Raw genomic sequence first — 27,384 nt, 5'->3', positions numbered from 1 at the left:
GCAGTCCTGAGTTTGGAATCAGATACACGTCTCAGTACAGCAAGGATTTATTTCAACCTATTAGAAATTAAGATTTATGTTTTGCTGTCTGTCTGCAGAGACTTATATGGAAAAAGGAACATTGGTTTTCTTAGAAAGATTTCTTATCGGCGATCATATCTTAGTTTTTAATCCAGGGGGATCGCTTACCATCGTCACTGTGAATTAGAATACACAAAAGTCAGGGTCTATGTTTCTTAGCGTCTCTCCCTTTATCCATTCTTCCTCTTCAACCCTCTCACACCCGCGTCGCTTTTCGCTGACACACAACTTCCCCGGCTTTAGTTTGCTCCCATCTGCGGTGAATCCTTCGGAGGTCGACGTCATTCTTCAAATTCGGGATAAACTGTATGCTTCTCTCGATCCTTTACTGCTCCCTGTTTAAAAATCATGTATCTACATGGTTTCGAGGGTTATATACAGAGAGGGAGTCAGTGCTTTGTTTCAGCCGTAATCTGTTTTGGCTTTCGTGGCGGTTAGGAAACTATCTTTTGACATATGTTCTGATATTATCACATCGAGCGATCAGATGTGATGAAGTCTCCCCGAGGAGAGCTGAGCCGGGGCTGTGTGTCGTTTTCTATACAGCCCGGTTATACTCCACAAATTAAGATGAACAGTGTTGAAAACCTTACATATTTTCCATGCGCAGCAGTTGTAGGATGTGGCTGAACTAAAAGCAGCCTCGTGAAATTTATAGGCAACACTTTACACTGCGAATAACTTTCGGGACACACAGTCACACAAATCTTAAGGGATAATATTTTTGAGTGACATTTGGTTAGGAAGTGAAGCCTGCGTCTGCCTCACAAAGCACCAAGTCAAGTGTATATGCTGCATTTGCTACTATTCCTTCCACTCTGTTACCTAACAGCACACAAACCCCAACTCATTACTCAAAGTCCCACCACATTCAGACCGATGTGGAATGGCGTTGTCAGTCGTCAGAGGGGCATCATGTTTTCTCCCTCTGAGCTGTTTTAGCAAGTTTCCCTGTGTGTATTTTTATGTTTTATACTGGATTCCGTTTTCAGGTTTCATATTTACCTTTTAATCCATTCAATATTAGTCCATTCATGCAGTGCAGCCTTCACTTCATATTAACACTTTATTCAAGGAGTCAGCGTGACCATTCTCTGGAACGTCGAACTGAGTTTGTGTTTGTATTTGTACGTCTGTGTGTGCAACTATGCATGAGTGTTTGTGTGTTGTAACATATTCATGTGTTTGTGTCTGCATTAAGGTCGTGTACGAATGCTCACGTGCATGTGTGGTGGTGTGTTTTCTCTTGCTCTCTGCAGGGCCCTGTCCTCGGTGGTGGCTCTGGGTGCCAACATCATCTGCAACAAGATTCCCGGGCTGGCACCTCGCCAGCGGGCCATCTGCCAGAGCCGCCCGGACGCCATCATTGTTGTTGGTGAAGGCGCCCAGATGGGCATCAATGAGTGTCAGTACCAGTTCCGATACGGACGCTGGAACTGCTCGGCGCTGGGAGAAAGGACAGTCTTCGGTCAGGAGCTGCGAGTAGGTCAGTCTGGGTTCTGTCACAAAAGGGAAAAGGTCACAGTGGGTGGGTGGGTGTGCTCCTGTGTGGCTGACTGTGTGAGAACCTTCTAGAGGTTCAGCTTGATTGAATAGATTCCTGCTGATTTTTTTTCTGCTACCTACTGACTTCTTTCATGAGTGAGATACATTTTTTTCTCAGAAGTCAGATTGGACGTAGGTTTATGTTCATCCTCAGGTTTGTGTTGAGTTGTTACTTTGACTGAGTGTTAGCTCTGCTGGATAGAGCATCACACACATATGTTGCATAAACTCTTGGACATTAAAAGATTAACCTGTACCAGTCAACAACGCAGTGAGTTTGGGGCTCGGGGGAATTTAATATCCATCCATTATCTATAGGATACAATTTATACTTTGAGAGTTAGGGGTTTAGCTGGAGCCAATCTTAGCAGACATTGGGTGAGAGACGGGTCAAATCCTGGACAGGTCGCCAGCATATCCAAGGGACAACATACATCAACATTTACACCAATTAACCCAATGTCTTTGAATTGTGGGAAGAAGCCAGAGTAACTGGAGAAAACCCACACAGAATTTACCCGGCCAAGCTTCACAAAACACCAAAAATGTCCTTTTGAACTAGAGCAGGCTTGGTTGTATGTTTGGAAAATGATGCACAAGATGGTCATAAAAATGGCATCTAAGTTCGGAACATGATTTCAGTTTGAGCAACATACAGCTCTAGTGATTTCCTGATAAACCAACAAACCATGTGCACAATTTAAGACACTGTTATACAGTATGGAATTCTTCCTTTTAAGAGGCTTACATTGAAATTTAAAGCAACAGAAAGTTGCTTTTACTCAGCAACAGCGCCCTCTATAGCAAAACTTGGTGATTCATTCTCTTTAGCTATGTGTGCGAGCGATAAGGGTTTTTTATGTAGAAAAAAACAGAGCGTATCGATGTGTTGAGGAGAGCTCTGTGTAGACTGTGTAGTCCCACTAACTTATAACTTAATTTAAACATAAACAGTCAGTTAGGAACTTCTCACAGGAGAGAGAACCAATAAGCAATAACGGATATTGAGGTTGGGGAGTGAGAACGAAAGCTGCCCATTCTCCCTGAAGCTTAACTTATTTTTAAGCTTCTATTTGAAGGTAATACAGTTACACAGTGTTGCTTTAAACAGCAATACGACAACTGTCGAAGATAAAAGTTGTAATGTTGTGTAAGTGATGTCGTCATTGCTTGTTAGCAATTAATATGAGTGATAGAGCTTCATCAGTGTGTGTTTGTGCACAGCGGATTCAACCAAATAATCACAGCTGAGGGTAGACAACTCTTCTGAGGCCTCCCATCACCGATCATGACTCATTTGGTAATGATGACAGTGATAAATCCAGTCACTCTCCTGTTGAAAAGGGAAAAGAGGTTACACAACACATATTCTGACCCATCCTATTGTCTAAGCTTGAAGAAACAGTGAGGAGTATCACAAAAATGTGGTACCAGCCCGCGACCATCTGAACCCCATGAAATGTGGCTCCTCACAAGCCAAACCCCAAGCTGCACACGTCACACAGTCAAAACTCAAACCAGCAACACACCCCCCTCTATCACTCTCTATTGTATAACCATTGGCATTGCTCTAGAGGATTTCATATACTGCTGATTCCAGCCCATCATAGTTGTCTTCATTTCAATTGACAATGTTGTATTTCTGCAGTGTGCTCTGGTTTCTGTTGATGTAGGTCCCACAGTGAGCCTGCTGGTTAGGAGCATGCCGACCGTCCATGCCTATGCCAATGTTATGGAAAAGCTTTGCCCAACGGCTCTGGAGTCCTAATGGGGAAAACGTATGGTTGAAAAATGATATCGCAAATGAGGAGACAACTAATGGTGTTATTGCAGCAGAATGCTTGTCGCACTAAAATAGATGGACACATCTGTTGTTTATCGGGGTAAATTGGTTGTGTCCATGCTTGGCTGGCTCATGAGTGTGTCGTGCACGTACACATGCGGGAGAAAACCTAAAGCAGACAAACATTTACATTAACGGAGCTTTTTGTTTTGAGAAACTCGGCGTTCCGCTGGCCTCCTTTTTGTTTTAAAGGGCTTTTTATACATTTCCTTTAATTTCGGAGATACGTTGTTGGCATTATGTTGTGGCTGCGCTGTGCATTTAATTTGGTGGCTCTGTTAACAATCACCCCTCTGAAGGGAGCAGCTGAATTAGCTCCAGCTCCGTCTCCCAAAGAACTTTTTTCTTTGTTGTGAATGTGGCACTTTCTTTTGTAATGCAGCGCATGTTGTTTTCCTCACCACTCAACATGGTATTATTCTGTGCTTTCATGTCTGTTTAAAGCATTGGAAGCATTTGTATTCCTTCTTACTTTGTAGTGTATAAGTCCACATGTAGTAATTCTAACTCACGGTGTCCTTGTTCTTTAATGTGGCTTTTTAAGCATTGTCACACTTCTTTGTGGATCGGATGCATGAGCTAAATCAGGTTGAGACCATTGGGCTCTTCGACTTTTTGGTGAGCAATGCGACATTTAAATCCCGCTCAGAAATGGCGTCATTTGAATTTCATGCTCTCGTATCCTTCCCCTTGCTTGGTTTCCATAGTAGATCCGCACAAATAAATGGCCATGCGGAGAACGTCACTGTTTGTGTCCAGTTCTGGTCGGAGAACGATGACTACTGGGCCTGCCATGATTGTTCAATAATGATGGGACTCGGTGGACTTCTCAATAAAATATCAGATGACGTCCTCTTTTAGCCCAACGTGAAGCTCAGGGTTCCCATGGCAGATTTACAGAGACGTTTTTAAATTTCATTTTCTTTTCGTATTTTTCTCCATGAAGATCACCACAGATCGCACCCTCTCCTGTCGAATGTGAGTCACACACAGAGGTTATATACAGTGAGAGGAGAGTTATACTGCAAAGATTAACATGAAATATATGTTTGATCCAAACAGCAAATCTGGCAGGAGAAGTTGAAGTTGTTTGAATATTCTCTGGACTACAGATTGTATCGTTTTATGGCTCCATATCTGTGTTTGATTCTCTCGCGCTGCAGCTTGACTCTTTTTGAAAACGGTAAGAAATGCTGCCTCTTCTTTGTGCCTCTTCTCCAAGTGAATGGATTTATTTCTGCTCTCCCTGAGGGTGTGAAGGAGAACATTTTGCAACCTTTGTGCATCTTGACAGTGTTTGGTTGAACCCATGGTTGCACTGAGGTGCACACAGCAGCTTTTCGGACCGGACGATGAACAGGCTTGTGCGGATTCTAGAAACATCAATAACTTATTTTTTACCAATACAGACACCCTAGTATAATCATTATGGATAAATGGAGATAAAGATCAAGCCAGATGCTCATAGATAAAGTTGTATTGAGTTGACCTGAACTGACACAATGAAATATAGGACAAACCCCTACCTTGCACAGGTTTGTTATGTCATGAGTGAGATATGGATTTGTTGATCGACGATAAACATTTAAAGTTGTGAGCATGGATTGCTGATCTGTTGACTAAAATAACCACACATTTGGCAAGCTCCTGAGCTATGATGAGAGTGTGATCAAATAACTGGTTCAGGTATCCGGTTAATTTACGGACCAGCAACTTGCTTGTGGACTTGCTTTTGAAGCTGCTTCTAGTGATATTGACTCAGCTGTTCATGAGAAAAACAATGATAACAATAGTTTCCCAAACATTTTTTTTTTTAATGTAATTACTATTTGACAGTACTCACAGTGGCTGACATATCCAGATGTTGTGTTACTATCGTTTCTGACTGCGGGTATGACATTTTTTTTTTTTTATTTGACCTTTATTTAACCAAGAAAGTCCCGTTGAGATTAAAAACCTCTTTTCCGAGGGAGTCTTGGCCAAGAGGCAGCAACAAATAACATATGTACACTCACAATATTACACTCACAACATATAAACAGAAATTAAAATGATAAAAAAACAGTTACAAGTAAATTAAAATTCATAAAAAACATCTACAAGTAAAAGAAGTGGTCTGAAATGCTCTCATCGTAGATTTAAAAGCGTTCAAAGAAATCATTTCGGTTTTGCAGCCAGTTCCATGTGGTGGGAGCAGAGTGGACGAATGCCCTTTTTCCTGATTCAGTGCGGGCCAATGGAACTAACAAAAGCATCTGATTGTTTGAGCGCAGACTGTAAGAAGCAACACTTTTCTGTGTGATTAAATTACAAATATATGATGGCAGTAGCCCAAGCATGGCCTTATAAATAAAAGTGCACCAATGTCCCAGCCTCCTGGTGGACAAAGAGGGCCAACCCACTCGAGAATACAATTCACAGTGATGGGTCAGGGCTTTACAGTTAGTGATAAACCTCAGAGAAGCATGGTAAACAGCATCAATCTTACATAGACATTTAGCTGAGGCATTCATATAAATCAAATCTCCATAATCTAAACTGGATAAAAACGTTGCAGTGACAAGCCGCTTTTTCACCCCAAAAGAGAAACAAAATTTGTGCCTGAAGAAGAAGCCCAATTTAAGTTTCAATTTCTTCACAAGATTGTCAATGTGGGGTTTGAAGGAAAGGGAATCATCAACAATATATGTTGTTCTTGTAACTCCCAGAAACCTCTGTCTTAAAACCAGGCAGGTGTTAGCTGTGCCACCCACCATCACTTACCAGAGCAGTGATCAACAGTGAGAGCTAAAGGCCCAGAGTCCTCCTTGTATGTTTTGTTTTTTTGGGAGCGATCAGGGTAGAAGTCCACTCAACTAAACTTGGATACAACTGCCCATTGAAAGAGTTGAATGGGCTCATCTTGCAACAACGAACAGATCTGCAGTTGCACAGTTAACCAGCTATATCTCTAGCACAGCTTTAGAAAGTTCTGCCAAATTTTCTTACATAAACCTCAAAGGTAACGTTGTTCAGTTATTTCTATTTGTTGAAATACTCTTCACGTGCCGGTGTGAAACTTTGGAAAAGTGAATGATTTAGCATTTTCTTCACCTCGCCGCCAAGCTGCCATCACAACGTGATAGTTTCCAGTGTTTGTCTTTCATGATTGAAGATGTATCCACGTTGTTCGACCACGTCTTTATATATTATGGAATTCTTCTGCATGGCATATGAAATCAGAGAATACACCCCTTCAACAAAATGTTCCAATCCCTTCTCCGAATCTACAGATTCCCACATCATCATAATCAAGTACGGGGGAAAAGCTATTCCCGTTCCGCGCCCATTTAAGTTTTTGATTCAAATCCCCCAAATTATGAACACTAAACCTTTCCCCCGGCTCTGTGATCCACTCTTAGTTTTGTACTACAGGGAGATGTTGGCTCTTTTTTTTTCTTTAGAGAGCTAGAGATCAGCCGACCGCAAGATTAATGCATGCTCTCTGCTCTAGGAGGCTGTCTCCCCTGTTCTGGAGCTGCTCCATGGTGTTACATTTGCTTTCCAAGAGAGCACACATTAATAGTTGGGTGATCAAGCATTACATGGCCCGAGATATCTTCATTCAGCAGACGTGATTTGGTGTCAAAGGCAGGTCATTTGATTCTTATTTTCACCCATCTACTGTAAACAGAAAAGGGTGCTCACTTCAGAGCTTCATTCTGGTACCTCCCTTGTTCCCTGACACTCTGCTGAACACAAGACTTGAGGGCAGATGGATTGATGGAAAAATGAAAGCATCCCTGTTCATGTTATAGTTTTACCTCAACAGTTTCTCCGTTTTGCACAAAGCACTTGGCTCACTCATTGTGCCCTAACTGACAAATTGGAGGACAACAGCATAAACTTGCAATGAGATTTGAAACTCGCAATTTAAGCGCATCTCCGTTTCCTCTGCGAAAGCAGATTTAGCAGTCCCCCCCCACCCTGTGACCTGCCATGGTGTTGGCACCAGTCAGTACCGTTGGTCTGTAGAAATGTGGAATGAATTACCCTGCGCGAACAGAAATGGGTGTCATCGAGTGGATTGTTGCAGTCTATTAAGAAGTAATAATAAAATTAGAGATAGATCCATCAGTGAGTCAGGAGGAGGCGTATATTCAGGATAGGAATGGCAAACGTGGTCAATCCTCCAATCATAATACTTGGCCTGGTTTCTGGATGAAGCGTTTTTTTTTAAATATTCCTGTCAAGGCTGATCCCCTGGCTGTAATTTGATGATGCAGGTTCATTATGCATATTTGAGTGCATTCACCCATGCGTGAAGTGCATTGAAAGCCCCATGTGGTTTCTGTTAACTCATCTCACATAAGTTGATGGGTTTGAGATCCAGGGAGCGATCGTTGCCCCATATCCCCATACTTCCACTTATATTATATACATAATACCTGATCCCTCCACCAAGAGAATATGTCTTCACTCCTGGTTTGTGTCTTTGTTTGTTCATCAGCAAGATTGTTAAAAAAAACAGAACAGATTTCCTTTAAACGTGGAAGGATGGGGAATGAGACGAGGAAGAACCCGTAAAAGTCTGGTTTAATTAAACACTGCAAGAATGGGCTTTTTTATTTTCAACAATTTTGAAGGGAATAATTTGTGGATCTTGATGAAAAGAATTAGGCACATTTAGGGGAGTGTTATCAATTAGTGCATGTATTGTAGCACTACTCGGTTGAATTTAAGTGGTATTCTACTTCCTCACTGTGATAGATTCAGTTATTTAGAAATGTTTGTCACTATCACAACATGTTTGTACCTTTTACCTATGCCGAGGAGGTTATCTTTTAACCTCTACTGTTGGTCAAAACATACTGTCGATTGGTTTGCTTGCAGGATTACACAACAACTACCGAGCTGATTTTGACGAAACTTGCTGTAAGGGTATATCAGGTATATGACCCTGAGGGGGCACGTAGAAATGGGGCTAGAAACCTGTAACAACCACAAATGTGTTGCTGAGATAATCATGGTTCAGTCTAGGGAGTGAAAACCTTGTCAGTATGTTTAATAGTATCAGAACTGCGTACAAATGAACAGGGTGGAGAATTGAAGGGGACTATCGGGCCTTGGCGGAGCTATGCCATTCTAGATTTCTTCTATAGTGATATGTTTCATTTTAAAACGTTTAACATTCTTGTGAGGCATCAGTTGTCCTTCATTTGAAAGCTCTGCTCATGAGCACCTCACAGCTCTGTTCAAACTGCAATGCACTTGATGTTGGCGAGCTGGAAAATGGACACCTTTCAACGGCTACACTCAGCATCAAAAGCCAACACTGGCCTCTTGTCGTAAAACGGCCTGCTCTGGTTACTCTGTTTGACTTTCCAGCTAGTTTGTCACTGTCCTGAGTCATGCTTTTCATCTGAAAGAGGTTTCTTGTTGTGCCGGCAGTGAAATATTACAAAAGTTCAAACATGCTGCCTCTGGCTCATTGCACAAGAATAGATGCTGCACTTGAGCAGGTGAGCCGTTTGCTGGAGAGATAAGACTGCTACAGATCCATTTGTATAGTAGTGACAAACAATTCATCTGCAGTTTAAAGCAGCAAATTGTCTTATGGGTAGAATTGAAGGGAGGATGTTACATATTATTGTTGTTGAAAAGACGCAGGGAAAGGTCTCCTTTCCACTGTGACCTACATCGTGCCTCACTGAGTTGTTGCCCAAAGCTGTGCTTCATGACCGATAACATGAAAACACTTACAATGAGAAAAAGGAAACCGGATAAGAAATCTTTCCCCCGAAAATATGAAGGCTTAGGCTGATCGGTTGTTAGACAATAGACTGTGTTTTCATGTCTGTATTTACCCATCCTTCTTTATAGTATAAACCTTCCTGCCAATCCCTCTTTAATCCACCTCTCCTTGGTGAAAACACAAGTGATCCATCTGCCAGGAGTTATTTGCCTCAGGGTCCCAACCAGAATAAGAAAAAGAAAGTTTAACTCAGCAGGTTCAGTGAAAAACCTTTGTTAAGAAAGAAGTTCTGGACAGCAAAGACTTGATGGGGAGATGCAGGACTCCTCCAAGCTGGGCTCTCTCTCAGAGGAGGCAGAAGGGTCACTACAGGAAGATAGAGGCCGACATGGTTCATGGTGAGGTTGTTTTTTTGGCTATTCCCAGTTATCACAGTGGAGGAGGCTTTTGGCCTGGTCTTTGACTTCGCATGCAGTTTCTAAAAACCAGAATTGACTGTAGATTTAAAGTTTTGGCGTCTGTTTTTGTTTGGATGCAGCATGTCAGGGAGACTGTGAACTGAATTTTGGTTAACATGTCTTTACTGTTTTTGAAAATGAAAACTAATATACAGTGTATTCATTCAGCTCACAGTTTTGAATTAAAAACTAATGGTTTTGCTTCTTATTTGAGAACCAAAGCAATGCCAATAAAGTTTTCCCCAAAGAGCTGTACGCCTTCTTGGCCAGGGAATGCAAGCAGCACTGAAGAAAATTTGTGTGGCATAACAGCAAATATTATTGTTGTAGTGAATAAAAAATAAAATTAAGCGTCACATTAAAGATTCCATACATCAGGTGCAAGTATAATACTTACAATAGCTGTAGGTTGCTAAAGTGTTGCCACATTTCAAGCAGATTTCCTCTCCTACACTGCACTACAATCTCTCAGTTTGAAGACAACAGAATACTCACAGATTTAGAACGCACTGGCGGAGCTCCTTCCCCTTTCTCGGAATCAGTTGATGGTCATTTGTGGTGAAATCATATCCCTGCAGAAAGCAAGTACAGCGTCACAGTCCAACCTTAGGTTAATAATGAACGGACAAGAAAATCTATTCAAATCACTGTGTGGTTCTGTGCTTGCTTTGTTTCCTCGTTCTGACAGAGTAAAAGGAAATGCAAGTTGAGATATTAATTTTGCTCAGCTGAACTCCTTTAAATCACTAAGCGATGCCGTCTCAAAAATAGAAAGTTAAATATCAGCTACAGGATAAACATTCTTCCCCGGAAAGCAAATAAGTCCGTCACACAGTGGAACTGTAGCCACCTATGTCGAACCCAATCATTATTCAAGAAAAAAAGAAAATGTGACAGATGACAGATTTCTGTGCTTCTTATATTTTAAAGGCCATCATCATTACGGAGCGAAACTTCACAGTTCAACTCGGGCTTGAGGAACATGAGCGTTAGCCGGCCTGACATATGAGCTTAGTTCGTTGGCAGTGAGTGTTGTGCCCAGGACTAATAAAGACAGTGAAAAAGCCATTCTTCAAAACTGGAGGTTTTTCAAGAGCACACAAGTGGATACTTTGACACCGGTGAACTCTCCCAAAATGCCATCAATCATCTCGCTGCCGCCAAGGTTTTTCCCCTTTGTGGGATTTGTTTCTTGTTGGTTTTGCACTCTAAACGCAAATTGTGGTTATTAACTCATTCACCCTACTCTGTTATAGGATATAATAACGATATAGAAATTCTTGTCATTTTTTGCACGGAAGGGCGGTGAATTTACGGTTGGTATATATATCGCAAAACAACATCTCTGGTACATTGTAGGGCCAAGCTATACCAGTAACACTGCGGATTCATTCCCAGGCAGCGGAGTGCTCCATACCACGTGGATAAGAGTGTGGAAATGACCTGGCATTGTGTTATGGTGGAACAGTGGTGGATAAAAGGCCTATTTTTCAGCCCATCGTGATGTGGGTTGCCGTAATCCTCTCTGCCCTCCTCCACGTGAGCCCAGAGAAAACAGAGCTCTCGTATGTATCTGTGTGTGTTTCTGTGAGTGTCAGTGTGTCGGATCTTTCCCCAAGCGTTATCAGATACGGCAGTCTGATGCTTTGTTGTTCTCCAGTGTGTGGGCTGTGGTCATCATGGCTTGATAAAGGTCATCTCTTCCTCTTTTTCTCCCAATATTTTTCGCCTCACATCCCCTGCCCACAACATCGTCATGCAGGGTGGGGGCCTCTCGTCCTCTGCAGCCAAACGGTGCTATCATCGCCAGGCCCCCTTTCCTTGTTCATTCATCAGCTCTGTCTCTGTCCCAGACTGTGTGGGTGTGTCGGGAGCTGGGGTCCCACTTCTTTCCCTCACCCCTCTCTCACTCTCTCTCTTTCCCTCCTGCCCACCCACCGTCTGTCTGCTGACGTGGTCCAGGGTCTTTCTGGGCCCTGACCCCTGGGCCCCTGTGTGTGTTATGTGTGTGTGACATTCGCCCATCCCTCCCTGCGGCGTTGTGTTATCGGTGGGATCTGCGTCTGTCTGTGTCTGCCAGTGCTGCTAGACGCAGGAGGAAACAGGATGCGAGAGGATCAACTGTAATCTCACGGCACGCTTTGTTCCGCACAATCCCAGGCCGATCACTGTATTCTCTACACGCAGGGCTGCCACTGGACATTTACATGTGCCAACAATCACACAGCTACTGGCCCACGTAGGTGAGAGCGCAGGGAGAGACGGGGAGTTAGTGGCTTTGAGGCAAAGCGATGCAAGTAGGAGTTTAGAGGATGTCAACAGAACTAGAGAGAGATGTTTTTTTTCCGAGGGTTTGATGAATTTCAGCAAATATGGAAATGTTAGGTCTGGAGGTTTCTTAACAATGGAGGAAACATGTCATCAGTGGAGTATTTGATTTGTTGATTATAGTGATGATGGTGTTTTCAATGATATGATGTGTGATATATATATATATATATTGCACTAAGTATGTTTCCATCGGAAGTCAAATGGGATCGAAATAAAGGAAAATGCTAACTACCGTCCTCGCATGAACTCAGTGATGACCGTTTACAGCACATTCAGGGCCACAGTTTCTGAGCTGAGCAGGTGAGGTCCTCATTTGGTCTAATTTTCGGATGAAAGTGTGGGAAGAAGGATTTGTGCTTGTTTTAGCAAGCCTCGGTATTCAGTCTGAAAAGCATCTCCACCTCAGGGAGATCAGGGAATAAAAGGGATTCTTTGGAGACGTTTTTTCTGCCAGCCCAATTTTCTGCGCCTGGGAGGCAGCTTACTAAGTTTCTTAGTGTTTAATACCGGCAACGTTAAATACCCTCATAATTGTTTTAGCTTTACTGCTCAAAGCCCTCCTTATTACACAAATCAAGCTTGAGACCCTATAGTGAGCCTTATGCCAAAGTGTGTCACTTCCCCGGTTCTATGATGTGAGTACTCAGAGAATGTGGAGCCTAGTTCTGGTGAAACAATATTATTTTATTGTACAGGAACATGGCTGTGCTAATTCCTCGAGCTGCAAACCTCACGGACCACAACTTTGTCTATAATTTGCTGGGAGCATATGTTCATAGCAACGGTACATAAAGCGGAACGGAAAACAGTAGTAGAGAGCACGCTAGCCAGTTCAGTGATTGGTATACAAAGCTCTGGATTTTCCTCCAGCTTTCTTCCCCCTCTATGAGGCCCTGGAGACACAGTTCCATCGCAGAGACGGCTTTGGTTAGAGCTTGTTTTCAGTGTTTCTGGTGTCATAATTATATTGTATATGTGGAGTGTGGAAAAATATCTCTTTTGATGGAATATATACTTACACGCATGATCAACGTTGAAATCATACCACATCGATTAGTAGGTCATATTTTGAATTTATCTTAGATACCTTTTTTTTAATGAAAAGTGGGGACCTTCTTAGTTTGATCGTTTTCATTTTATTTGTATGCTGGAAGTGCAGTAACGTCAATGTAACTGTATTTATACAATGGTTTTTCCAGTCTTACTGACCACTCAAACCACTTTACAGCACAAGTCACATTCATCCATTCAGTCACACACATTCATGCATTCCTGCTATGCACAGTGCTGTTTCTATCGCACACCATTCAAAAACTGTCTTTCCAGTCCTCAGAGGCAGACTGTAGGTGCTGGGGATTGAACCATCAACCTTCTGGTTGGTGGACAACCCTTTCTAACCTGTGAGCCACAGCTCAGAAAGAATAGGGTGGAAAACAACCTCAACAAAGTTAGCCAACAAATTCGTCAAAGGGGCAGGTGATGATCTGATTGTTGACCGCCTGGCACTCAAGTGAAAAAAAAGTTGCTTTACCAGTTCATGATTCACTGTCAACAATACCACAAGTGCAAAGACTCCTGGCCACCAGTAGGTGACACTTTCCCCTTTGTTCACTGCGGTGCCTTTGTCTCTGACAGGATGTCCTTGTGCTTAATGGATACAACGTTTTAAAACTCCAGTGTATCGTTGTGTTTTTGAAATGATGTAATTTCTTATGCAATCCAATCCTCCGATGTCCCTGCACTTTGAGTGCATGTCCGGGATGAGGGGGGGCCTTTAAAAAGCTTTCCCCTTCACTGCTCCACCAACAGGCTCAGCTTGTGTGGAGAGGCCATTCAGCTGCACTGTTGGGCTTTGCCGGGCCCAAGCTGTGTGTGTGTGTGTGTATGTGTGTTTGTGTGTGTTCGTGTTCCTGTTGCTTGGCAAGTCACCGTGTTCCAGCCGACACTCGTAGTGATGAAGTTGCATCTGTGCTGCAGCGTCCTGTGTGTGCATGCTTCACTGCAGCTCGTGTCGGCCGCAGACCTTCTTATGTGCTCGTGCAACCTCAAATTGGCAGAATCAAACTCTCAACCTTTGTTGCCGAGGACGCTGACATAAACAAGAAATGTGACTCTGGTTGTCATTCGTTTTCTTGGTGCCAGGAAGTAAATCTTGTACACACAGCCATTATGCACGTGTGAGTTTTATCATAATATCAATCAAGAAATGCAACTGTGGTATTCAGACAGTGAGATAATAGGTATAATAAAATATAAGCCATTGTTGTTGTCCATTTGGTGGCTCACTAGCTAGAAAACTTTCCTTCAGTTTAGATTTCATGCCTTTATCTCTGGAGGGGCACAATAAAACTGACCTTGGGCTGTATTTCAGTCTGTAGCCCAAGTCTCTTCAGTATATCTTTTCTATTTCCTCTCTTGTCAGCAGCATGCCTCACCATGGGCTGTGAGCGGTGTCGGATACGAGACCCGTTGAGGTCAGCTGTAGGGTTGCCAGATCAGCTAGCAAACATTGCACCGGCACGGCTCGTTCAGTGTCGTCAGTTGTAAATCTCCCGTGCTGTGTCATGTGAAATTTGTCCCGTGGTGTGCCTTCCTCCGGCTCTAAACACAGATTGCCATTTCAGCGGCGAGCCACTACATCCAGAGACTTCTTTTTGTGTCCCTGTTTTGGCAGACGGTCAAGAGACATGACGGGCATCCCAGCAGGGGCCGGCATCCAAAGTGTTTTGGTCAGTTAATGTGAAGGCCAAGGCGTACTGAGTGTGTAGCTTTCACTGCATCTCCGGTTTCCGTTCCTGACACCAGGATATCACGGGATATTTAATGCTTGTTTATGGGCTCTTGTACCTGTTCGGGGTGAATCCAGACTGATCTTCTCCCTTACTTTCTTGGATAGTGTTGCAGACACTTGCCACTAAACTCCATTAGACATCTGGTTTAATATTCCCTCATTCTTCTCCCTTGGATGTTTCCAAGTTCATTGAGGTTTTTCTGGTCACTCCAATTTTCCACTGGCAGCTTGCGAGGCTATCCCAGGGTGGTTCCTCCTGGAGGGCTGTCAGGACTCTGGGGCCAGCTTCTTCAGGGCTTTCTGCTGCTGTTATGGGTGCTTTTTTTCCCCTCCTCCTCCGCATTTCATCAACCACACGTCTGTTCAGCAAAGCAGGGCCCTCCTTTCTTAGGGCGCAGGAGCACAGTGATTATGCACTATGATTAACAAAAGCATTGTTGGTAATAATATGGAATTTCCTGCTTGTGGTTGTATTAGTGTATTTGTTTTGTTCAGAACATTAGCAGCACCATGTGATATTTGGTTTCCGTTAGCTTGATTTCTGTTATTTTGGGCACATTCTATTCGTCATATATAGATTCTAATCTTCTTCTAATGTGTTTTTCTACAGTCCAAGCATTACTCTACATTTTTTTGTAGTGGATATTATCACACATTATATGACCATGTTTGGACTGAAGGCTCCAAGTGAATATTTATACCAAGTGGACAGTGTATTTCAAGTGCTAAAGATGTGATTTCCAAAATTCTGATGTGTTTTTTGGTTCGTTGCACAAAGAAAAAAAGAGGTTCTTGATCACCACAGTTCCCTGGCTTGTGTAATTGGCTTTCCTTTTGGCGAGGCAGAGCCTTGGCAGTGCCAGACCCACCAGGGGGGTGACATCCAGTACAAGCTCCATCATCATTTTCCCCATGAGCAGCACAACTCAATGGGCCCAGAAATGGGCATGCATCTCCGGCTCCGGGAACCACCCTTTCTCTGGAAACTGCCTTTATCCTGTTTTAAACATTACAACTGGCGCTCTGTTTGTGCGTCTATGTGCAAATGTGTTTTTAACAGTGCATGTGTGTGAGGGTGGAGGGCAGTGTGTTGTGTATTTTTATTATGTGGCCGTTGACTGGCCATGTGCGTGCATGTGAACGTGCATACGTTTACAGCTGGGCAACTCCGTTTGTGCATGTGTGTGTGAGGTGGGGGCAGCAGAAAGTTACCACAAGCTGGTGGGGCACAGCTCTGCTGCTAACCAGAGAAGAAAGCGGTCGTGAGTCAGTCCCCACCAGGCAAACCTGTGGCCGTGGTATTAGCTCTGCAGCACCAGTGCCAGGGTAGGAAATTAACAGTGGCTTTGGGTGAAAACATCTTTGAGAGTTCAGAAAATGCCCCTGAGACCAGAATAAGAGGTGCAAAAGAGAGAGGAGGAAGTGAAATGGAAAACAGATGACTGGGTATAATCCGTATGGTAAGAAGTGCTTCATGCAAATTGCTTCTAATATGCAGATAAAAAGCTCCATGAACATAAAAACACTATAGATACGTACATTTTACAATTGTGATGGGCTAGGCTAGGCGCCAGCTAACACTAGCAGACTTGGCGCTATCTGACTGCACTGTCTGCTTCCATTTAATGAGGTAAAATAAGCAAAGATTTTATGCCTAGTAAACTTCAAAATGGTTAAGAGTTTATTTGGTCAGGCAAAGGGACACGGGCCATGTTGTATTTTTTTCTCTCACATCTGAAACATGTTTTTTTGTGTGTGTTTTGTTTCCATATAATTTCCACTTTATTGTCGTACTTTGCTGCTGCAGATGTAAACACTGTGTCCGTTTGCTCATTTCAGGGTATTATTTCTGTTTTTGGTGGATACGACTGTGGGTCTGTCTGCAGTGTCTGACAGCGTATTTATTATAGGTAACTGAATGTTTACATTATATGACAGAGTACTTTATTTTGAGTTTTCACCAGATCCACATCTGTTGTAGCTGCCAGGAGGTTGTGTATATATGTTTAAACTCTGTACCTATGAAAACACATCGTAGATGTGTCTCATCTGCTTTTTGAGCATGTCACAGGCTGCTATCGTTATATTTAAGTAAATCAGACGGAGGAATATCTGATCACGGGTGATTTATTGATCCTTCGCTCTTTGCATTTGCATCTTCTCCTCTCTGCAGGGAAAGAACGTGCAGTTTGTTATGCAACTTCTTTGAAAGCCATTGACGGAATCATATATCAACAAAAAGCTTTTGGTTCTCTGAGGGGCAGAAGAATTTCACCTAGAGAGATTCCACTAATTGAGTACATTACACAACATACATCAAAAGTCTTACAAACATTCCTCTCTGCATGCTGAAAGGCCCCTGAAACACTTTGTGGTTAGCTTTGTTTCTGCTGCTCGGCCCTTTTCCAGATTACTGCCAGTTGAAGGGAGAGCAGGGTTGTAATAACCCACGGTCTGTTTTCGACCAGGAGAGGCCTGTAAAGTCTAATCCTTCTAATGTTCCAACGAACCTTAATGTGATCCTATAATTTGGATAATTAACCAATAACAAATTCAAAAACCTATTAATCATTCAAGTCATTTATTAATAATGAATGTCAGATGACAGTTTCAGCCTTTCTCTGTTTTATTTCAATGCAAATTGAGTACCTCAACAAATCAAGCTAGAGCGTTTAAATGCATCACACTAACTCTTTTATTTACCTTGTTATGAGCAAAATGGTTTAAGCAACTGAATGAACATGTAATATTACACTGTACATGGTGATTAGTTGTCATCATAAATGTTGATTTTTTGCATTTTATTCACATACATCAGACCAAGCTAGAGAATGTTTTCGTATCTTTGAGAATAATATAATCCTTCAGTTTGAGGCATCATATTGGGTGACAGCCCAGACAGGACATTAATTTGGATTTACATAATTTTGACACAGGAGTATGCAACCTGCCACAGGTAATACATACATCCTTAGCTGCTAATCCTATCACGTGCCGTCTTGGTGCCATGCGGCTCTGGCTCCCCAGAGTGCCTCTTGTTTTGGCAGTGTACTGCGCGAGTGAGGCAGTGAGACCTGCAGACCCCAGCTGCTCACTGTGGGCAACAGTACAAGGTGCTTAGAGGAATTCAGCACTTTGGACAGCACCTACACCAGCTCTCCCCACACTGGAATTCCAACACTGCTCTCTCACAGACTGGGCCCAGGGACTTTGCGGTCGGAAATGTGACCACTTTTCTACCAAGGTGCAGGAGGGAAGCTGTTTGGGAAAGGGGGAGGGATGTTTGGTAGGTTATCAAGATCAGGGAGCGGACTTTTAATTTTTTTGTGCTGTTTATCGAGATCACATTGCGGTGTTGGATGATGGGACTGGAATGTCAGGGTGTAAGGTTTACAAAACTACCGAAGGATAGATAACAATAAAGGCTGTCTGACCTGTTATACAACATATTTACATTGTGCTCAATGCCTTGTATCAGGTGCTAAACATTTGCTTGTGATCAAAATGTCTGCTGGGGTTTTGTATTGTGTTGTGTCATGTGACTCACCTAGAAGTCATCCCACAAAGTGGTCATGGTATTTCATTTTATCCAAGTATTCCTAAAAAGATCTCTTTCTTCTCTTCCAGGCAGCCGGGAAGCAGCGTTCACCTATGCCATCACAGCGGCAGGGGTGGCCCACGCCATCACTGCAGCCTGCAGCCAGGGCAACCTGAGCCAGTGCGGCTGCGACCGTGAGAAGCAGGGGTATTACAACCAGGAGGAGGGCTGGAAGTGGGGCGGCTGCTCAGCTGACATCAAGTACGGCATCGAGTTCTCTCGCCGGTTCGTGGATGCCCGGGAGATTAAAAAGACCCCACGCCGCCTCATGAACCTGCATAACAATGAGGCGGGGAGGAAGGTAAAGAACCTCAGATGCTTTTTTTCCATGTTTTTCCCAGAGGTGATGAAAATAGAGCTACAGATAGAGCTTTTATCATTCCTTTAAGTAGTAATGCCATTTAACTTAACAAATGAATATAATGGCAAAAAACATTCATTAAACCCAACAAGTTCATTTTTTGTCCCCCTGGAACAATGTTTCTCAGCGATGGAAATAAGAGGAAAATCAGGCCCAGGTTGTAATAACATTTTAGTATTATTTAAAGAGAATAAAAAAATGATGACATAAAATAAGTTTATGACACATAACGTTGCAAGTCAAAATGCCGGTTGCGAGTCCAAAAATTGTTTTTATGGTTAGAGTTTAGGTCAGTCTCCAGTCATGTGTGTGTCTGTGTGTGTGTATGTGTGTGTGTGTGAGTGTGTGTGTGTGCGTGTTTGTGTGTGTGTGTGTGTGCACGGATGCACATGTATGTGTGCTAATGTGTTCCAGTACAGAACAGCAAACAATCCCAGTTAGAGTGCTAGAAGTCATACAGTCATGTGACAGAGAGCTGTGATTGATCTGGCCGTTGATTGATTGATCACACAGACAGCCTTTCAGCGGCTTGGATTCTTCAGCCGTTTATTGGCATTCACCTCCATTCTAAGAGCGAAGGCTTTTATTTCTGAGAGGGTATGTCGGAAAAGTTCATTATGGACATGTTTGTTTGCTATTAGTCATCCTAGAACAGTCGTGCAGAAAAAAAAAGAGGAGATTGTGAGAGGCGAATAAAAGAGAAGAGATGATGTTATGTTGACAAATGGATCTAATTAATAACAGGCTTTATCGTGTCTTCTGGGAACTTGAAGCCTGACCAATGGTTGCCAGATGGACTGCCATTGCCCCTCAGGTCCTTTCATAGAATTATGAAGTGTAAAGTCAGGAACAGGATATTATTGCAGTTCTCCACACAATACCAAAACATGTCACTTTGACTGCATCAAACGACAGTGCGTCTATTCAGGGTGTGAAAGCAGGCCGACAATGCCGGTGTTAACACAGCAGACTAAGAGGGTCTGCGCTGAATGCTGGCATGTTGGACTGCCAGGGCTAGAGCTGGCACTGTCGCTGCTCTCACTCGGGGCTCGGAAACTTGAATTCGAGGAGGATGTGCAAAACATCAGATTATGTCTTTGCTGAGACAGAAGGAAAGTGGAGGTCTGTCTCAGAATGGAAGATATTTTCTTACGAACACAGAGGTCTGAGCTGCCACTAGATATACTCTTTGTTTAACCCTATTAGCACTAGGGTGGGTTGGATAACTGTCACAAATCAGAAGTGTGGAATGAAAAACGATTGTTAAATCCACCACAGTGTGTGTTTTAGATTATTGACGGCTTTTAAGTAGTGCCCTGATGCTAACTGTTACCTGCAAAGTGCTACAGGTCACTTTTGCACGTCACTGTAACCATCTCTGAAAACAGGTACAGTGGAGTTAATCATTTGTGTGACAGGAAATAACTTTAACTTTAATGTTTTCAGATAAATATTGTCTTTATTGCAGGGACATTACAACTGTATAATCACACAAGGGACCCATTGTAAATCGGACCTTTTAATGGGACCTTTACTGGTGATTCAATTATTAGAATATGCTGCTGTTTAATGTAGCAAGATGACTCCTGAAGAGGGCGGAGCATGTGTCTCGGATGGGATCCAGCTGAGATTTTGTTTTTCAATCACTGATACGAAGCGTCATTGGAACTTAACTAAAATTACAATTGGTTTCGTGACCAAACCAAATATAAAACACCCTGTGAATCATTCTGAGATCTGCATCATACTTCTTGAATTGGGTGGGTTTGTTGAAGGAAAATCTGGTCATATTGGACTAATTAAAAACCAACTGGATGCTCTGATGGACACAGTTAATTAGTGTCTGATAGAAATAGAAATGATGATATGTGTAAGGTGCCAAGAAAAGGCCTTTCAGCCAAACATCTTGTGCAACAAAGGCCCATTACACCATTCAACCAAGCGGGGGATTCCCAATTGTGTTAAAAGGGTCATGGCAAGACTGTAACAAATGTGTTAACACAACCCATTCAAACTTCAACCATCTCTTTGGTCTGTTCATTGACCAGTGAGTTCATCAGAAAGTGAAGGGGTACAGTTTTTATTTTGAGGTATTTGAGTTTTTTTGGCCTACCGGTAAAATAATTCTTGACGCTGATGATGATACACAATATTTCCCAAAATCCAGAGGAGTCAGCAGCAAAGAAAAAAAATTTTCTTCCCTGCGTACCATATGTTGGAGATAACCTCAAAGAGAAATTAAAACCAAGAAGTGAGGCAATAATTAGTGCCTTTAAGAGGACTCTGACCTGTATGTTGGATGTAGCTTGAGATGTTACAGATTTATTCAAATCTGTGTTTGTGCACGTGGCAACGTTGCTTTCTTCTATTGTTTCCCAATATTGACTGAGCATTCAAGTGAACCTCAAGATGTTTGTCCAGCTGTAAACAATTCATCGAGTTTGTCTTTGTGTTGTGCTGCATGTGCAACACATTCAATGAGACAATAATCTGGCTAAAAATGATCCAAGATGATTGATAGTTGCATGAGATCCATGTTTACTTTTCCCTGTCATTGATGTGGTTTAGGTAGACTAAATTACAGGATGGGATATTACCAGTAAGTCCTTCCCTCAGGACATGAAACATCACGTCAACCATGACTCGAATTTTCAGATATGCTTGGATATGTCCACTTCACAAAAGGCTGTTGCTCTAAATCAGTGCAAAACACGTATTAGCCTAAATTCCCTGTTGTCATCACAAATTTTATACAGAAATTCAGATAAATTTTTGACATGTGTCAGAAATATTACAGATTTGTTTCCACCTAGCAACTCACAACAAAGCTAGCATCTCAGTAAAAAAGATTCATCAATAAAGTTTTCAATATTTTGTGTCCTCTTCCTGTAACCATTTTTTGGGGGATTTCTGAAATATAAAATAATGTATATATATATATACACCTCTATGTAGTGTACAATGGAGGAAAACTGGTGTTCTGTCTCTGTCAAGGATGGTTGTGATTGATTTAATGTTGGGAATTAAATTCCATGTCTATATTTAATGCAGTTTTACAGCTGTTGTGTTTTATCTATTGTTTCTCAGGTTCTAGAAGAAAGGATGAAGCTAGAGTGCAAGTGCCACGGTGTCTCAGGATCCTGCACCACCAAAACCTGTTGGACTACACTTCCAAAGTTCCGCGAGATTGGCTACCTACTCAAGGACAAGTACAACGAAGCTGTGCACGTGGAGGTAGTCCGGGCTAGCCGACTGCGACAGCCCACCCACCTCAAGGTGAAGCAGACTCAGGGCTACCGCAAGCCAATGGAGACCGATCTCGTCTACATTGAGAGGTCGCCCAACTACTGCGAGGAGGATGCGTCCACAGGGAGTGTGGGCACGCAGGGACGCCTGTGCAACCGCACTTCACCACACACAGATGGCTGCGACCTTATGTGCTGCGGCCGGGGCTACAATACACACCAGTACACCAAAGTGTGGCAGTGCAATTGTAAGTTCCAATGGTGCTGCTTCGTCAAGTGCAACACGTGCAGTGAGAGGACGGAGGTGTTTACCTGCAAATAAGGACGCGAGGAACTCAGTGCCAGGAATTGAGGCGCCAAGTACAAGCTGAATGAGGAAGACCTGGTAGAGCGAGATAAAAGTGTGACTGGGACCAGTGAGGGATTTTGAAATAAAAGGAATGGAGAGGTACACTATCAGCTCTTCATGGCATCGTTTTGCACAGCAGAATCTTATCTAATTGCTTCTCAGAAAGTAAATGCTAAATATCATTAGGTAATACCCCAGAACTTTACTGTCACATAGAGGTTATGCTCACGTACTGATGTATCCGCAGTGAAGTTGGGACTACAGGTACTGAATGAGGCCCTCGGTTGCACTCTAGGAAGTTGTGACTGTTCATTTCTCAAGAGACTTGTGCACGGAGAGGAAACGCAGTACCCCGGGACTAGATCAAAATGACAGCAGCTGACGAAGGGTGACTGAGAGAGATTTATCAAGTCTTGATTGAAAACTTGTATGGGTTCTTGTCCTTTTTTGTCACTCAAGGGGAGCAAGTGAATCTTGACATGAATCGCCCCCCTTCCCTTAAACTGTTTGGGGCTAATGTTAGAGGTTTGCAGAAATGAAGAACATTTTGTAAGCATGGTGCGTTCAGGTGTACCAAAATCTGAGAGGAGAACTCTGTTAGACCCTCTGCTGCCAACTGGAATATGGTGGAGTATGTTAGTTTTCCAGTCACACTGGAACTGTATGTTCTGAACACTGAAAATAAATTGTTTATTTATGTTATAGTATCTTAAAAACAAAGCACTAACGGGTAGAGATGTCTTTTTTTGTACTAAGTGTAAAGAAAAATACTTTTTAGAAACTCTGACTGAAGATGTGTATCTATTAGAACATGCCCCCCACCCCATCCCTAAAGTACCCCATCTTTTCAAAAAAAAAAAAGAGAGAGAAAGAAGGTAAATGGGTTTCATGGCTACTGGTGCTTAGACAAAATTTACATCATTACAGTGTGTTTCACATTCAATCATCTAGCTTCTATTTTACTGTAGCATAGATTGTTTCCACTTCATTCCTCCAAACAGTAACATCTGTTTGGACGCTTTTGCAATTTCAGTTAAGAGACAGAAGCAAGAAATCACATTTAACTAAAGAGATTCTTCCTCTAATCATTAACCATGAAACTTGATATGTTGCTGGATGTGTTGTCGAGTGTTGCACTGATATTCAGATACGACTCATGAGAAATGAATAAACTCCCATTTGACTCAATTTGGCAGTTCATTGCTAAAAAGTCAACTGAAGTTGAACCTGCCTGAAGAAATAGTGGTTACTTCATTTTGAAACATCTGTGAGACTGTGGTTAGTGGAGTGAGGATTAATACGATACACCCACGCATATAATAGCAGAGTTAACCAAAACTATGAAAGATATTATGATATTATTATTAATATTTAGTCTGATATGCTGCCAGTCAAGCCCTTTTTAACTGTTTTACATTACACAAGGCCAGTGGCTTTCATCTGATGACAAATTAGCGTCTGTGGGCAGCGGCCCATAATTGGAATTTTCTGATGTTTACAGTCGATATCCAGGCAAATACTCTGTCCTCCATTTGTCATTCACTGTTTACTATCCGACTAGTTTCTTTTACCACGAGTTCAAGGTTTCTGCTCCATATTTAAACTAGCTATCTGCGTATCAATGAAATGACTATAAAATCCGATAGATTATGCCTTTCGTCTATTGTGTTCTGCGTCATTTGCGTTCCACAGACTGATAACCTGTAGGCAACAAAAGCATTCTCAAACGTGATTGGTCAAAAAAAAAATTGTAACCATAAGAAGGCTTCAAGCCCTTAAATCATGTCCCTCACCTACAGAATCAAATGCAGGTTCACTCATTTGTTCTCACACGGGTTCTAGAGCTGGCTTGCAGGTCAGCTCTCTTCTGTTGCAATAATAGAGGATAAACCCATTTATAAAAAATTTGATGAACTTTTGGAGTTACAAATGTAAAACAAGAAACAGTTTAGACAGATTACCTAAATGACCATACAGTTTGTCAGCTGTGATGGATTTCACAGACAGATAATAGACTTACTGTTCATCTTTCTCCTCCAAATAAGTAAAGCTGTTAAATTGGTAAGTACAATGCTATCATCATTGATAAGAAGAATGACTCGGATGATAAAAAAAAAGTTAGGCGCTGTGAAAGTTTGCTGACAAAATAGAGTTACACTGGTGCTTGTTACAATAATCCAGAGGATCTCTGTCCTCTCTTGTTGTGCACCAAGAAATTGTTGAAAAGCATTTTTAACTCCCTATAAAAGCATGTACTTTAGCCTCATAAGCTTGAAGGGGGGATAACAGAAATTCAAGCGAGTTGCTTCACCCTGTGCCCAGTCTTTATGCTAAGCTATGCTAAGCTAAGCTCATCGTTGCCTGTCTGTAGCTGCAAACGTGACACACATACATGAGGTAACAATCTGCTCACGTTGTCGGCGAAAAATGTCCAACTATTTCTGTATTTCATGCAGAATGAGGAAAGGGACATAAACCATAGAGCGACACTTCTCTTCTCTGGCTGAGAATCTGCAGTGCTTCGGAACACTTCACTATAACCACTTTATTTTCGAATATTCATGTTGTCGCCTTTTACCCAGCTTTAATCTACAATAGCCCATTTTCCGAGGTTGTGTCAGGTTTACAGACTGTATAGGCCAGTTTACTTTTTGGTTTACATATTAATTGAGAGGTTTAGAATGTAATATAACTTTTGCACATTTATAGTAACCACATATTTTAGTTATTAAGAGACTGATGTAGCCTAGTCTTGCACTTAGCATTATTAGTGCTGTTTGTAGTTATGTTTGCATTATTTGTAACTTATTTTAGAGCGGCTACTCAAATGGATGCAGATTTCATGTGAATAAAAATAAATGCATATGTACTCACTTAAAATAACTTATTGATAACATGCCTAGTATATAGCCTCATTCTGACATCCATATTTTCTTCTCAAATACATAAAAGTAACTTTAATTGAAGGCATTTAAAATGTTTCCTTTGACAAAGATGCAAATATGTTTCCATGTGATGATTTACATAATGAAACACAAAGGCAAACTTTTTCTTGAGTCCTCAGTAAGAAATCCACATTCTTCTTTTTATTGCTCAGTGCCTGCTGGTGCAAGAATGTTCCCGCTCAGTGTTCAGTTGCCCGTATCGACTGTTCCAACAAATATCCAAAGCTATTATTTTCATAAATTCTCTCCCTCCAAAGGACATAACACACATTAAACAGGGTCATAGTGTGTGTCCAGATTTGTTGCCAAACTTAATGTAGAAGTCTGTTATTCGAACATTCCAACCACACTTAATATAGTAACGGGCAGATGCATAATGAAGCATAAATCGTTACAAAATATATAATGAAATAAATCAAGCCGTGTGCTGACTTTGACATTATTTTGTACACAGCACATGTTCGTAATACGCTGTGGTCTTCTGTCTTGATTGTGGCACGCACGGAACAGAAGTCAATTATCTCTCCCAGCATGGAAAGGAACTTCTCCATGTCTGTGTCAAGCAAGAGACGTGATTAGACAGAGACGGACAGAAAGAGAGGGGAAAAAGCAAGGAGTAACAAGTAATATGGAAAACTGAAAAAAATAAAAAAAGCAGTGACCCCCTCTGCTCTCCACCAAAAAAAAAGAATCCCCAGTAACCCTGCAAAAAAATTATAATGCATCAAGTTGGAGTAAGTTTTTTTTCAAGGATGAATAGATGTTTTCCTTCTTTCCCCAAAATTTAATCGGGGCTGTCTGACATTGGTGGTCTTAGCCACCTGTGACCCTCAGAGTTCTTCTTTACCACATCACTCTGCATTTTCTTTGCTGTGCAGGAGCAGCAGATATCAGCAGCGTGTTCTCACGGCATGATGCGGTAGAATTCACACACAGTATGAGGGGATCACTGGCTTGAGCCTCTCATGCTCCCCGTGTTGTCCGAGAAGCTTCATGCAAAGGACCCTACGTGAATAGGAAGTGGCTCAGTGTGCCTCTTGTTTCTCGACACACAAACAAGAGTGTAGTTCCTTTGTGAGGGTGTTTTTGAGATGGATGGGATGGCTCAACGAAACAAGGAGGTGCATGCGTAGCCGGAAACTGCAAGTGAAAAGAATGGTTATTTAAAAGAGGAGCTAATAGAGGGTGGTTTGGAGAAGGAGTGAATCCACCATGTCAGTAACAGCAACTGTCGAGGCGAGTTAGGGACTGTCCGCAAATATGGTAAAATAATTTTCAGGTTTGGAATAATTTCAGCATCGTTCATTTATAAATTTGAATCTTTCTGACATTCAAAGTTTTTCTTATCACAGTAAATGAAGAAACAAACAAGTTGAAAGATATCTGTATTTTTTAAGACAGTGATATAAGAGTCCAATACATAGAAAAATAAATTATTCCTAAATAACCACTCTGGAAGCTGGAAGTGGCTCTGTGAAAGGGAGCCATGCTACTTCATTCATTTGCTTGTCGTTCTCACTTGTCCTCCTGTATGTGAACAGCATTGTAGGTGGGCAGCAGAGCAGAAATAAAACGTGTTTTGTTAGTTGTCTGAAGCCCTGGGGACCGGAACCTCACAAGCTTCCCGTACTATGCCCTGGGTTGAGAAAAATAAATTCCATTTGTTTCTGACAAATATTTTGTCATTAAAAATATGATATAAAAAAACAGAGTCTGCTGTGTGTCCCTTCTTCGAAAGCAGCTATTGTTTGGGTGGCATTAGCTCAATGGGATATATTCTGCAAAGCTCGTGCTTCTGGTCTAATTCACACTGGCATCAAAGTGACCACTTTTTCAATTCAGTGGCCTAAAAGACAGCTGCAAGGTAACATGACCACTGAAATCACTGATAAAGCTAACCTTAACCTTAAACCATGTGTTGTAATGGCTGTCTAGATAATAGAGTACACGTTACATTAAGACATACAGAATTTTTTATAGGAAATTTCTTTACAATCTTAAAAAGGACATTAATCTAAATGGTAAAAAATGTTGTTTTTTATCAAAATGGGTCTTTTTGGTTTAGTGAGGTGACGAATGCCCTCCAAAATTCCTTTGAATTAG

The 27,384-nt window shown here is 42.0% G+C and overlaps 1 protein-coding gene across 2 annotated transcripts in view; it reads left to right on the top strand.

Moving 5' to 3' along the window:
• The window catches only part of wnt7bb (wingless-type MMTV integration site family, member 7Bb), a 31,323-nt gene extending 6,114 nt beyond the window's left edge, over window positions 1–25,209 (top strand). For both annotated transcript variants that reach the window (XM_062389970.1, XM_062389969.1), the window contains exons 2-4: window positions 1,341–1,567; window positions 18,411–18,682; window positions 21,830–25,209. In XM_062389970.1, coding sequence (XP_062245954.1) covers window positions 1,341–1,567; window positions 18,411–18,682; window positions 21,830–22,309 — 979 coding nt within the window. In that variant the 3' untranslated portion in view covers window positions 22,310–25,209. The remainder of the gene's footprint in view (window positions 1–1,340; window positions 1,568–18,410; window positions 18,683–21,829) is intronic.
• The last annotated feature ends 2,175 nt before the right edge of the window (window positions 25,210–27,384 follow it).

The sequence above is a fragment of the Platichthys flesus genome, chromosome 6 (genome assembly GCF_949316205.1).
Source record: "Platichthys flesus chromosome 6, fPlaFle2.1, whole genome shotgun sequence".
In the NCBI taxonomy this organism is placed as follows: domain Eukaryota; kingdom Metazoa; phylum Chordata; class Actinopteri; order Pleuronectiformes; family Pleuronectidae; genus Platichthys; species Platichthys flesus.
The sequence above is the reverse complement of the archived record's forward strand: the minus strand, read 5'-3'. Positions and strand labels throughout refer to the sequence as shown.